Source organism: Phaethon aethereus, assembly GCF_964289735.1.
Source record: "Phaethon aethereus genome assembly, chromosome: Z".
Classification (NCBI taxonomy): Eukaryota; Metazoa; Chordata; class Aves; order Phaethontiformes; family Phaethontidae; genus Phaethon; species Phaethon aethereus.
Window position 1 is genome coordinate 79312135 of NC_138577.1, and position 14791 is coordinate 79326925.

Sequence of the window (14791 nt, forward strand, 5' to 3'; positions counted from 1 at the left end):
GAAATTCAACATAGACAGCACGAATTAGGCCCTTGATACAGAGTTACAAGCTGTTAGGCATTGACAGACCTCAAATCTTACTATACAACAAACTGTGCTGATGGTTGAAACAGTTTACTAACCTCAGAATTATCTGGAGCAACTGTTTATCTCCATTTCCTTTTTCTTCTTTTTTTTTTAAACAGGGTTGATTTTTCTTCCCCCTAAGACCTGTCTACATCTCTTTGACAAGATAAAAAAGACACTGCAGCATTTGTAAACACACTTGAACACACACTTTGAATACACAATGTTCATTTTGAAGCTCTCCCTATATTGCTAATCCTCATTATCTCGGTTTGCAAGGTCCAGCAAAGGCAATTGCAGCAGTCTACCTTGCTAGAAGCAACAGAATCACAGAATCATTAAGGTTGGAAAAGATCTTTAAGATCATCAAGTCCAACCATCAACCCAACACCACCATGACCACTAAACCATGTCCCAAAGTGCCACATCCACATGTTTTTTGAACACCTCCAGAGATGGTGACTCCATCACTTCCCTGTGCAGCCTGTTCAAATGCTTGACCACTCCCTCCGTAAAGACATTTTCCCTAATATTCAATCTAAACCTCCCCTGGTGCAACTTGAGGAAATTTACTCTCGTCCTATCACTAGTCACTTGGGAGAAGAGACCAACACCCACCTCACCACAACCCCCTTTCAGGTAGCTGTAGAGAGCGATAAGGTCTCCCCTCAGCCTCCTCTCCTCCAGCCTAAACAACCCCAGTTCCCTCAGCTGCTCCTCAGAACTTGTTCTCCAGACCGCTCACCAGCTTTGTTGCCCTTCTCTGGACACGCTCCAGCACCTCAATGTCCTTCTTGTAGACAGAGGCCCAAAACTGAACACAGGATTCAAGGTGCGGCCTCACCAGTGCCGAGTACAGGGGCACAATCACTTCCCTACTCCTGCTGGCCACACTATTGCTGATACAGGCCAGGGCACTGTTGGTCTTCTTGGCCACCTGGGCACACTGCCGGCTCATGTTCAGCCGGCTGTCAACCAGCACCCCCAGGTCTTTTTCTGCTGGGCAGCTCTCCAGCCTGTAGCGTTGCATTGGGTTGTTGTGGCCGAAGTGCAGAAAACGGCCTTGTTAAACCTCATACAGTTGGCCCATTGATCCAGCCTGTCCAGATCCCTCTGCAGAGCCCTCCTACCCTCCAGCAGATCAACACTCCCACCCAACCCGGTGTCATCTGCAAACTTACTGAGGGAGCACTCGATCACCTCATCCAGATCATCAACAAAGATATCGAACAAGACCAGCCCCAGATGAGAAGAAATATGGTGGCTCCCTAGCTGCTGAAGCCTACCCTCCAGGCGCTCTGTCACATTTGTGTGGGGCATGAGTGCTGGGTGCATTGCTGTAAGCTACATCTTCAAACTACATTTATTAATGAAGATGTTTACCACCGACAGAAGATTTGCCAACTGTGCACCAGATCCCGAGACAACGGTCCATGACAAGAGACCCCACCGCCATTTATCACTTAAAAGGAGCTTTCTCTCAGGAAGCCAGCGTCACAGCAGCTCCATGGGGGAGGTCTGGCAGAGACCTCTTCTGCTCCATCACTGTTGAGAAGCAGGAGCTGCTGCCTCTTGAAGATGGGATAACTAGCAATGATGATGACCCACATAAACATGCATGTCTGAAATGTCTCTGTTCTGAGTTTTTCCCTGAATGTTTTCTCTTCCTTCTATTGGTCTTTGGTTTTCCTCAAGCTTTCTCTTCAGTGTCAGCTGTCCCTCTTCTTCCTCCGGCTTCCTCTATCCACCACCTGCTCGCACTTTGGTTGGTAAAAGAGGTCATGCTGAAGTGTATCAAGCCATGTTCCTTCTCCGTAGCACCTTGTAATAGCAAGATCCCTGTGGTTTGACTCCATTCATCCTGCCTCAGCCCAAGCTGACCTCTGCTGAGGTTCTGTGTATGGATCCCACTCTGAACACAATGCTGAAACACAGCTCATCAACTGCCCAGCAGTCCTCCTGCTTGACATTTTCAAGTATTCAGCTACAATCTGGGCTAACGTATCAGTCTCTAAACCAACGTCCTGTCTCACACTCCGGGCAAACATCAGCACTGAGACATTTGGTTTTAATTCCCTTCTTCTCTTACAAGAATAGCAACATTAAAATCAACCCATAATGAATTCTTGGGCTCAAACCAGCTGCTCAGCAATTAAGGCTCTAACAATGACAAGGATGCAGGGTTTTGGAAAGCAATTGCAAATGTTGTACTAGACTGTGTCCCCTGTCTGCAGCTGTCTTTAGTGGCAGAGCAAAGCTCTCTCCAGCAGCGACGATACCTGCAGGAGCTCATCCCTTCCTCTTCCTGGCACTCTTACATAGCTAGAGGGAAACAGGGAACAGGCCCAGCAGTAATAACTCAGCGTGAGGCCAGAGGATGACTTTATGCTGAGCTTCATCTCATGCATCTATGTGCCAGTATGTGCTATCTCATGGCACATTTTAGGTCTGGGGAAGGCTGCCCAGCTTGGAGTGTCTTCCCAACTTGTACATCTGCATGATTAGTGTAACAGACCACACAGAGGCAGCTGGAGAAACATGGAATGGCACTGCATTTTTATGTATTAAAGGATGCAATCTGCAAAATGTAGGCACAAGAAGAAACCTATAAAGCCCACCTGTGTTTCTTTTGCCGTTACAGGGATGATAGACGGAATAATGCTTTCCTGTCTCTAGTCTGACCATACAAAGACCTCGAACCACACAGTAGGCACCCAGGTGCTTCACAATGGGCCAGAGAATTATCTCAATTTCACAAAATTACCTAAACCAATATTTTTTAAAATGTTTTCCTTTCTTAGGAGACCACCTTCTTAGTACATTTTACCAAAAGTGTGGAGGTTCAGCCCCCGATTCTCTCTAGTAAAGCAGTCACCAAACTGGGATAACCTAACACTGGGGAATGCTTATAAAAACAATAAGCATAAGCAACATGTTAAATGTCTGACTCATGGCAGGGAACCAAACTGGTGAGTTAAGACAGCCAGGCATTAATGCCTTAGGTGTGAGACGGCACCTGAGATGCTGTAAAGGCTCCAAGATGTCTCCACTCCATTTTACCTGGAAGCTGCTTGTGAACGGCTCTGTGCCAACATCTCCTCTCCCTCCAGTGCAGGAAATCCTCTCCTGCAATAGGGTAAACTGGGCCAAAATTTCATCACAACTTTGCAACGCAGTCCTGGGGCAGAGGCAGATCAGCCTCCCACTCAGGTAGGAAGGGCTGGATCACCATCCCGTGAATTACTTGTGGAGCACCACCAAGTGAAAGATAGCCATCAAAGGGGAAAGACACGACTCATGCTTCTGTTCTTAGATTATTACTCTAGCACGAAACTAAAAATTTGCCCATTTTGAAGCCTTCTCCCACCTTCCTGCACACAGACCACCACAGGGAGGGAAAGGATGGCTGTCAGTAAAATGCAGTGTGGGGCTTAACGAGAAATTTCTCGTGACAGCTGTCCTCTGTCCACCAGAGGAAAACTACATGCCCATGCTGGCATCAATCCTTTTTAGTGTTTTATACTGATCCTTCTCTCTTCCACAGCTCAACAGATACCCATGGAAAAGGGCAACAGCGTAACCCTGAAGGACTCCATGGAGTCTCTGGCACTGTCTGCCTTTCTAGGGTCACAACTTTAGACCAAGCATTAACTGTATTTTTATTTCGCACTGCCACTTTTCTAACCAACTGGTTAGTAAACACAGGTTCAGCTTGCAGGAGAGGGTTAAGGCCAAGATTTCTTTTGCATTATTGTTACTGCAAAAGTACTGGAACTGTAATCACTTTTAGGCTGAAAGCCTGAGGTTTGGAGTACAAACTGTCTATCTGTTTGGTGTTTGGCTAGCTCTTGTTTGAACAGCATTCTCTGGTCACACAGAAGATCTGGGATAAACTTTTGCTTTCTTAGGTGCTCAGCAGCCACAGGGCCAGGGGAAGGGGCCACGGCAGTGGCAGCTGCCAGCTGAAGCAGCCACACATGGTTGTGGCATCCCGTTGAAAACTCCTTCCCCTTGCCCAAAACTCCTTCCCCTTGTCGTAGGCTCCTAAAACATCCTTCAGCACCTGCCTATCTTTATTGCCCCCAGGTGGCTTCTCTGGTTTTGATGCAGGAGTTTAGGAACCCAGGATGCTGGGAAAAATCTCAAGGCGATTTTCACACAACAAAAACATTGCAGCACTTTTTTTCTTCCCCAACTGACATGTTAGTTTTGGTGGTTTCCCTTTCTGACTGGCAGGTTAACAAGAACTTGCTGGTTCAACAAGAACTTTTACAAGGAGGATAAAAATACATTTTATTTTTCTTTCTATGTGCTTTGCAACTCACTAAATGACAGACAGCAGTCATGTGTACTCTATGGGCTGAATATCATTTATCAAAATGGACACATTCAAAATAAGGTCGGGACCTAAATTAGTCATCATAACTAGAAAAATAAATACAACAGCTGATCTCAGAACTCAATTTGTATTCTATATGATGACTTAAAGCTGGCAGTCCTCATCATGTGAGATCTGTGAGCTATAAATAAACTTAGCTTAGAACAAACAAACATTTTTTACATGCAAGACTTAATGCATTACAGTTTTCTGGTAGAACAAAAAATAACACTAGACCAAAACCATGTCTCATTTCCAAAGAAAAAACAAGCCAGTAAAGCAGACCTCCAAAAAAGGAAATCTCTAATCTACAAGTGCAAGTATCCAAGCATGTCTCCAACTCTTCTCATTCAGTTTAGTAAGAGGAAACCAGGCCACCAGAAGTTTACAGACTAATGCAATTACAGGGTGGCTCAATAAGCACTGATTTGTCTGTTATCTACAACATGTAAGATAAAGCTATGCTTACACATGTGGTTTTCCTTTCACAAAGCTAAATGGCCACCAATCAATTAATCAGAATGGATGTTTTTCATGGGGAAAAGCAGCAATCAGTTGCTGGAAAATACATGAATGACCATTTCTTACAGCTATTTTTAAGATCCATTAACTAACTGAATAATTGGATTTACCTATAAATAACAAATGCATTTCTATCAGATAGCGTTTAGCATTTCTTACATCACAGGTGAAAAAAAAATCCTCTTAGTAGATCTAGTATTAAAAGACAAATAAAATTAAACCCATAATCATAGCACCACTCCAAAATCACCATGAACTGTGACAATTCTGTGAATACAAAGATACAAATGTACCATTAAAAAGTCACTCACTGAAAAAAAAGCCACTTGAAGAAAACCAAGTTGTTTTGCTGTTTGCAAGTGGGATGGACGTGGGAAATAACCTCTCTTCTGGAATGGTGAGCAGCAGCTTGCACATGGACAACAGCAGAGAGCTGGACCAGCTCCAGATGTATTGAAAGCAGAGCTCATTGTTTTTTGGAACCACAAACACTGCAGACCAGGCCCTTCAAACAAAAATGCTGGAACCCTGGTGCTTAAAGTTAAATTCCCAGATTCAGTTCCTGACACCTTAAAAAGTCGTTTCTGGGACTGATACATCTAGATGTTACTGATGTGTATATGTTCAGATTTAAACGCTGAATTTCAAGTGTTCAACTTTGCAAGTTTAGGATTTGCCAAAGTCCCATCAAGAGGAAAAATAAAAATGTATGCCAGAAGGCCAATCTGATCACTAACGTAACTTCTAATGCTTGAGAATCCTAGATTCTGAAAGGTGTACAGTGCTACCTTAATTTTCATCACAACCTCAATAGGAAAGTTACCCAGATTACTTCAGAAGTTTGCTGATGGCTGAATTTAAAACACCCACACCACAGTCCAAGGGCTGATACTTCTCCAAACCAAGGACAATCATTATTCACCCTGTTGACTAGGAGGGGAAGTAGCCAGCTTGCAAAAGGATAATTCTCAATAATGAGACCTGAGTGGGACCCCATGGTTGTTCTGTCAGGGCATGGAAAGAGCATGTTGCTCAACGGGTGCCATCTTGCGTGGCTACACCTTCCAACTGCGAGATCTGTGTAGACATGCATAAAAGAAGTATTTCATAGTATGTCAGCTGATAACTTCCAGAAATGCACCTGGACAGACCTTCACTAGTTAAGCCTCTCTGCTTAGAATTTACCCAAAAGTAATACAAGCCTTCAATTAGGGAACTGGGAACACAGAATCCCAGAATCATAGAATCATTGGCTAATGAGCTTACTGGTACGTTAGCACTGACATCTCTTCTTGCCAATTAGCATGGTCTCAGAAAGGATAAAGATCACAGTTTTGTGAGGTGATGCAACAGCCAGCTGTTACAGAAACACTGCCAAAACCTCCAGTGTAATTAAGGGTACGTCTTCGAAGTTGAGCTCACCCAGACTCACACCTGCATGCTGCATCCTGTCACCACTCTGGATGGTACACAGAAACCTCATCCCTGGGTTTGCCAGAAGGACCATTCTGGGCTAGCAACACAGGCTGAGTTCATGTGGCTGCTGGGTTCACCTCTAAACATGCCCATTCTGCAGTGATGGATGCACGTGACTGCCCACAGCCCCCATCCGACCCAAAGGGTGGAGATGCAAGTCTCTGGTATTTCAATTTTGTAGTGGAAATGGTAGTGTAAGTACAGCCCCAAACTATGCCAAAACTGCAAAAAGAACTCTAACGAAGACACTCCACCTTGACCATTTCATCAGGAAATCTGATCAAGGCTCAGAAGCTCTACGCAGTCCAGATGTGGACCTCAATGTACTAGACACTATCTAGACACTAGTTTCAACACAGCAATAATAACCTGGTCACAGACTCCAATCAGAGCTAAGCAAAGAGGTGGACACATGAAGGTAGGGTGCAATATCAGGTGACAAGAAGGTAAAAGGAGTATGGATGAAAAGTGTAGGCCATGCACATGCCATCAACATGACTATCCCCAGCACAGGCGTGTGTTGACATCACAACAAGGGTAAGACTTGAAGGAAGACACCAAGGTTTTTTAGATGGTTAGACAGACTGTAATTAAAGCCATAAATCAGAACTTCTTCCATGCCCACAGGTTATGCAAGGAAAATAAGCAATCACTCAACAATCTTCAAAGTCAACTCCTCAGAGGAGAAAGGAGCACAAGACATTTCTAGCTGCACTGGGGAGTGTTCAGGGAAACCAAGAGTAAAATAACGCATATCTTCTAACAGGAAGGTCTTAGCAGTGAGTATTATTAATGAAGGGAACAATTTAATACAGGCTGTGATGAATGCTCCTTTGCAGGACATGTGGAATCAAAACTGGATGTTATTATAAAAGATAAGCTCTAATCCAAACAGAAGTCAGTTTAGGGAAATCCAGTGGTCTATGTCACAATGGCAGTCATAATGTGATCACAGTTGACTCTTTAAACTTTATAATCTGCGAATATAATGAGTCATGAATACCAACAGTACTGTTCCGGAAGTGTCTGCTGATATGGTGCCTGGATGTGGGTGGGTTATGATTAATGATGTCTTTTACTGTGACTTTGCTCAAGAACTTTTTTCCCTGATGATTGCCATGGCTTGGACAAGTTCTTCTTTCAGGAATTATGATAAAAAATTGACTTCAGCAAAAGCTCCATCGTCCAGGTATGCTTTCCCAGCACAAAATGAGTGAGGACCTTCTAATGGGAACTTGAGCCAAGTTTTAATTATTTAGAATTTATAACAAAATGGCTCACAATAAATTATGAACACATCATCAGAATCTGGTTCTTATTACTGCTAGAAAATGGCAGTGAAGGTACACAGCAGCATGCTTAAACATATAGTTATAACTGTCTTGAGAAGGGGCCCTGAAGTCTTTCTCACTGAACATTGACAGTGAACATGGCAGCTCAAAACTGATTAAGACACCTCTGCTGGCCAGCTTCTGGTTACTGATCAGGGAACCTGCTGATACCATCACTCCTTCTTCCCCTGCTTGATCATTACTACCTTTCTTCTGCCTTCTCCAGTCTCCTGACACCAAGGGCACTGGGACCTCTATTTCTTATAAGGCCCTCCTATGCCTTCTGTTCCTGGATGTGTGGGTCTGTTTATCCCTCACCTTGTCCTCCCTTTATTTCAGGTTCTTCCACTAGGGTCTGCTGCCACCATAATTTCCTTTCTGCCCCACTGGTGGACAAGTGATTGCGATTCCTACATGCAGGGTGTTAAGACTTAAATCCTAAATCCAGGCTGAGCTCAACTGAGATTAATGTGTCATACTCTGCAACATGTTAAGCAATTTTTTGATGTTTGCAGTAAGTTCTGTGGATGTCTAGAGCTCCCATTTCCTGGCTTGTGGTTTCCTGATTTTCATTAGTATCAGCAAAATTCATGCTTTGGTGCCTACACTATTCCCTGGATTTGCTCTGATGTTGCATTCAGAAATTACCTAGCTATCTCCAAGCTGATGCCAGTACACTGAGGACAATATTTCTCATTTGGCCCACAATGATGTTCAGTATCAAAGCAGATGTATTTTACAGTGAAGGAAATAATTAGAAAAGTCAAAAGGCATTAAGGTCTTTGGAGAAATACAGGTTTAAGTTCTGAAGTGCACAGTTAAAATTATGTTGCTAAAAATTAGCAGGGAATATTACTGCAACCTACAAAGTAAGGAACTATACAAAGAGTCAGGCCTTCTCCTTGTTAGAAAATGCTTCCGTAAATTAGATATTGGGGTCCTCAATTTATTAATTCAAATTAATGTGTTTTGCTCATTTGCAGTTCTTCAATTTTGGAACAAGATTTCTTGGTTTGAAATGGCTGGGCTACTCAAGGGCAACCAGATAAATATCACGAGACTTCAGTATGGGACCTTACCTCTTCCACTCAGTTAATTACTCTCCATTTAAAGTACGCTTGCTTGTATTTTTGCTTTCCAATCCCATTAAAAATCTTATTTTAACATTCTAATTCTTGTGAGGTTTAAGTTCCACAATATGACATGTACAAGAAAACAGTAGATTTTTTTTTTTTAAATTACAAAAATGTAAATGCTTAACAAGTATCATTTGTAGTTTTCAAGAGAAAACTGAAAATGTCTTCTGTTGAACATATAGCCTGGAAACATCACCCCTAATCCTTAAAGTACAGCTATTCAAATCCCATTCCCACAAGCCTCCTCTTCAATCTATTAAAAATGTAACTGTTTGCTCATTGGTCATATGAAAAACAAAGGGCAGTGAGTGCTTCTGTATCTTGGGCAGACCTGTGGGGTCAATTTTAAAAGACCAAAGACTAAGAGGGAAAATGGAAGCTGAAGAGAACTGGGAGCACTTTTATATGGTAGAATTATGGGCATCACATAGCAACAGAAACAACAAGGTAGAAGTTGTCTAAGTGCAGTTTGTAGCAGAGTGACTACCAATAACAGAGATAAAATGACCCATGTTACTATAATAATGTGCACAAACAGGTATTGCTGGCACTTGATGGTACTAAACCTCCCTACTCATACAGCAATAAAACTAATTCCATTTGCTCAGACGTCATTATTAAGTCCCAGAAAGTCAAGAAATGCCATTTAAAAGCACAAAAATGTAGCTATACACCCCTTTTTATTTTCCTCATGCTCATTAAGCCCTCAGAGGTCAGCCTGACCTTTTTGTTCAAGCTTTTCTCTGCAACCAGAAAAAGCTAGAAACCTTTCTTCCATTATTTTAAAAGCAAGCTGAAGTTCTTCTATGCTCCTTCCATTCCATGAACCAATGAGCTGAACCAAAAAACCTGAGAGTACAGAAAGGACTGAACCACTTATCTGCAAGCAAATACCATCCAGTCATGCTGGGTGTTCATTGCCATTTATTTTGTTTACTTTGTAGGACGCTGAGGTGCTCTGTTAGGACCTTGTGTGCTTAGAAGAGGACTGGCAGTACCTGATCTAAATCTATGCAATCAGAGTCATCTTCTGCTACCGCATAATGTTAAGTGTAAGTCACCTCCTCCTAGGATGTTTTTGTATTTACTTGTTACCAAGAGAAATTACCGGTCTGAAAACACCACTTCAGCTGTAAGACAAGATTATTATTTTTCACTGCATGGGGCTGTTTATTTGCCTGGGAACACAGGGTCTTGTAAGGGCCGGAGAGTTATGTTAGACACCACTCTCAAGAGCCTCCTTCCTGAAAAACTCCAGGAAATTGTATCAGCTTGGTATGCTGAGGAGAACAAGCCATTAATTCATCTGAATCACTGAAGGTATAATGAGAACAGTTTTGGTTAGGTATGAAAATGTACTTGCTTTCAGTATCAGAGTTGATAGGTGGTAATTGTAATCTGGGAACCATCAGCTAGAAACAGGTTATTTGCATGTAATGATAACTTGAGTATTTCTTCCAAATCTTGCCTTTACCACATCACCTAATGAAGTACTAAAATCTAGAGATGCTAGAACAAACAGCTGTATGTATAAAGCAAAAGCACTGCTCAGGCAAGCAAAATGCACCCCAGCGAGATTAAAGGATCACATCTACCTTTACCGATAAGACCTTTTCAGTTCTATCTGATCTTAAATTCAAAAAGATTTAGTGCAAACATGCAGCACTCAACAGTTCAGTAAAATTCCGAATGCCTAACCTGACAGAGCAACTGCAGAACAATAATGATTTATAGTCTGTATTTGTTTCTGATAAGGCTTATGATGTCCTTTAGTCACATACCTGGAAAGGCTGTGCCTCTGCTTTAGGGAATTTATGTTCCTGCAGTTCCTCCCTACTTCCTAAGGGCTGAGCACAAATTACAGCTTTTTAAGTGAGCAGCGTTCATTAAATCAAATTACTAGTAATACTGCACTGGCTGAATGTGCCCCTAATTAGTCTTAGAACAGTTTTGCTATGTACCAAGAGACTAGAGGTGGCCCTGCCTTTTCACTAATAGTATCTGTGCTAACTCCAAAGCCCCTAGCAATAATGTTTCGGAAAAAATTCTCCACTTCTGGTATCATTATAAATAGCACCTTCGAGCTACTGCCACCTTACCTTCATAGACCCAGCTGTGCATCAATTCAAACAAAGGAGAGTTTTGCCATTGACTTGGGCAGGAGCAGGCTGCAAGCCTGAATGTTGACCACGGCTTTCATGCAAGCCAAAGGTGAGCTGGAAAGTCTTCCAAGTATGAAATGCTAAATGGTGGTTTTGGCTGGACCACAGGCTTGCCTAACAGTAGAGATGAAATACTGCAGCCTTCCTCCAGAAAGATCAACGGTGTAGTCTCATCAGCTGTCTAATTAATATGATTTAATAAACATTAATGTAAAACAGTGCCTGCATAGGCAAAAGGTAATGTGAAATCGATCACTGGCTTGACTAAACTAGCTCATTGCAATAAAGAAATGGAAATAACTTACAGAAACAAATATTTATATTAAACTTCATTATTTGTTTTCAGCACGTACAAGGCAGAACTGTAAACCAGGGGCTATGGACAGCTTCCACATCGTTGCCATATTTGAGGTTTCAAAGCATCCTAGCACTACGCAGAGAAAGTCCTATGGAATTTGCACCTTCTGAGCACAGCTGTATATAACACTTCCCAGCTTGATCCTGGACAGCTGTCCATGCATGTGGGTAATGAACGCATCGTATGTGGACAGCAGGCTATGACTCCATAGCCTGGAATAGCCATAGCAGGCATGACTTCATCCATATGGGGGTGTACCACTTATGTGGGGGAAGCTGTGTCCGCCTGTTTTTGAGTAAGCAATGAAGGAAAGAAAGCTGAAGGCACCACTTACTTCAATGAAGTGGCCATCAGCCTGATGGATTTAAATTAGAACAGAAATATACACATTCCTGTTTGAGCTGGTATCACAACCACAAGACTGTACTACAAGGACAGTAAAGGTATTTAATCTTTCAACCTTTTTGACAGAAAGTGGGCACTTGATTTCATTTGATGTGAGTGTTCCCCAGGCACCCTATTTAATTTTTGGCTTAGGCAATACCCTGAATTGAAGCCCTGAGACTGAATTGCAGCCAATACTGGCATTCTGCTTTCTGACACCTTAATGCATTTGGATCCAAACATCCAAAATTTATTATCATTGCCCTGGTACTTCAACAGCTCTGCACTGCATACAATTCAATGAAGAATGCCATGCCTTCAGGGAGCCACTGGACACACAGCCAAATTTTCTTTTCATCTACAGTTTCTGGTAATATACTGGGCATCTCAGCTATGCTGTAACTTATGACTGCAGAGCTGTCTATGTTAAAATAGAACCAGGATAAAAAAGCAATTAATGGACTTTCTGAATTTTTTTTTTTTTTCAGTAATCGTTGATTAGGACACCAGGAAGAAAAAGAACGGAGAAGCTTCTGCAAAAACACAGTGTTTTCACAGCTAATTCTGAAAGCCAGTACCACATACATTGCAGATTTATATTTATCCAGAAGTAAGCTTTTAAAATGTAGTAAGGCATCGTTAAAAACCTAAAACCTCTGCTGAAGGAGATCCCACAACCATTCCAGAAAGCCCATTTCAGGAGGGGACTTTGCACAAATACCAGCACTTCGGAAGTCCTGGTGCCACCCTTTTGACAGCACGAAATCCCACCTCCATCCCAAAGAAGATTACATAATGACTGACAAGTGATCTACACAATCTGTATAGTTTGGATCCCTTAAGATAAAAGGATTAGAAAGAGAATAGTCAAAATGGACTTAGCAACAACAAATGCAAGCTATCCTTGTACAGAAAAACAGCTGTGTACACAGACCTTGATCATTCTGTTTCCAAGTATGCACTTTCTAGAAAGACTGATTAAAAAAAATCAATCTTCAAGAATCATAAAAGCTAGTGACACCCAAGTCTTGCAGGCTGTAGAACCAGATTGATACAAATAGCATTTTGATTGTGATTTACCCCTTTTTGGGGGGGTGGGGGCCAGAAAGAGGCAAATCAGGGGGTACTATTTAGAAGCCGTATTTTTCAGTATTTCTTTGCAACTTTTGAGACAGAAACCTATTTTCAAAAATTGAAGGTATTTTTGGCATTTGGCATTTTTGGAAAGAAAAACCATACCAAGTATTTCAAGAGTTGTGATAAAATCAGGAGAGTTGATGAAACATAATAGTTACTTTGGAATTGCAAAGTAACTCTTTCATATTAAATGCCATCAGAGACTAGCAGACTGCTTTCATGGAAAAGAATACTGAAATGTACTGTGTGAATAATGACAGGCCAAGTTGATCTAAAATTTACACTTTTCAGATGTCAGTCTTGCCCATAGTTGTTCTACTGCTACAGTTAACCGTACTTTCATGAGTCCTCAAGGCTAACGGTCTTGAAGAAAATCCAGTTTACAAGAGCACTAACAGGTATTAATCAACTAAAGGGACTCAGAATCAGAAGATTTGGATTTCATTCTCCTATCTGCTGCTGATTTGCTGCATTACCTTGAATAAAATACTTAACTTATCTAGGCTGCAACCCTACCTTAACATGCATCTCCTAAGACTGCTATGAGGTTTAATTAATTAATTTGTGCCTATAAACCTTTGAAAAGCCTAGGGATAGAAGGGGCTACGGAAATGAAAATTATGAATAGTATCTTCCTACATGCAGAGGGCCTAAGTGACATACCTTTGCTGTATGAATACAAATGCAGAGACACATAAACACGCACAACATGTTTTTACATAATTTCTTCTGACTTGTTCTCTCAAGTAATAGCAACATGGAAATACACAATGAAGGAATAAACACGACACATCCCTGCAGATCCCTGTGGAGGTAGCTCTGACACTGCCTCCCCTTTACAGCACATTCTCAAGATTACAAATTATGCTTGTTTAACAATATTATGAAAATATATTGTTCTTACCCTCAGCCCCTGCTCCATGGACAAGCAGAGGACCTGCCACGGTGCTGTATACCTGAACATGTTTGGCCCCTTCTGCAGACAGACTAAATAGCAAAAGGCACACAAGTCTCTCAGGTCTCCTGGTTGCTTTTCATCCGAGGGATGATTAAATTGAGAGAAATCCTTCAGTTGTACCCTTCAAGGGCCCCCCAAGCAGACTCTAAGACCATGTTACAGCCATTCCACTTGCACCCTGAGGAACTGAATAACTAATTCTATAAGAGGCTTTTTTTCTTGGGAAAAGCTTAGCTCAAACTCAATTAGCATAACTAGGATGATAACCTTTGAACCTCCCACTCCTCCTCCTGGAGCTGCCGATGGTGGACAGCACGTCATGGCAGGGTCCTCCCCTGCAAATCTCTAGTTTGTTTGTATTTCCACTGCTGGCATTCAACTCCGCTTGACAAGTCCATCTGTAGCTTTGCATTTTTATCTTTGCTATTCTCTTTTAGCCTGCCTCAAAGGAAATCCCTTTTCCTCCTGTTAGGCGGGATTCCCTTTCCCTGTCTCTGGCATCCTGACCTCTACTTGGCAATCAGCATGATTCTGCGGAATAAATTCACACAGAAGCTGCTATAGACACTCTCACGATGAAACCACTATAGTAAATAAAGTTACCACCCTACACGAGACTGAAAGGTTTGCTCCAAAATACACTGAGCCCTTTGCAACATTGGAATATGCCACAGCTTTGCTTGTAGTTCAGTTTTCCTTAATGAATTGTCAGTTCTACGGGCAGAGGCCAAGGCCTAGTCTCCAAGAGATTAAACTGGTAAAAGAGCAAAGCTCTGTTAATTTCTACAGTTATGTTATTTCAGCGATGAACTGAAATGGTTCTTCTGTACCCTTCTGCTGCCGAGGAAATGGTGGGATGCTGTATGCACACCATAGCCATGTT

At 42.1% G+C, this 14791-nt stretch overlaps 1 protein-coding gene across 1 annotated transcript in view; it reads right to left on the reverse strand.

Moving 5' to 3' along the window:
* LOC309415438 (PALM2-AKAP2 fusion protein-like) overlaps positions 1-13914 on the reverse strand; it is a gene marked incomplete at its 5' end in the record, with an annotated part of 58938 nt that extends 45024 nt beyond the window's left edge. Inside the window, one exon of the mRNA XM_082012962.1 lies at positions 13855-13914. Coding sequence (XP_081869088.1) covers positions 13855-13914 — 60 coding nt within the window. The remainder of the gene's footprint in view (positions 1-13854) is intronic.
* Positions 13915-14791: the final 877 nt, after the last annotated feature.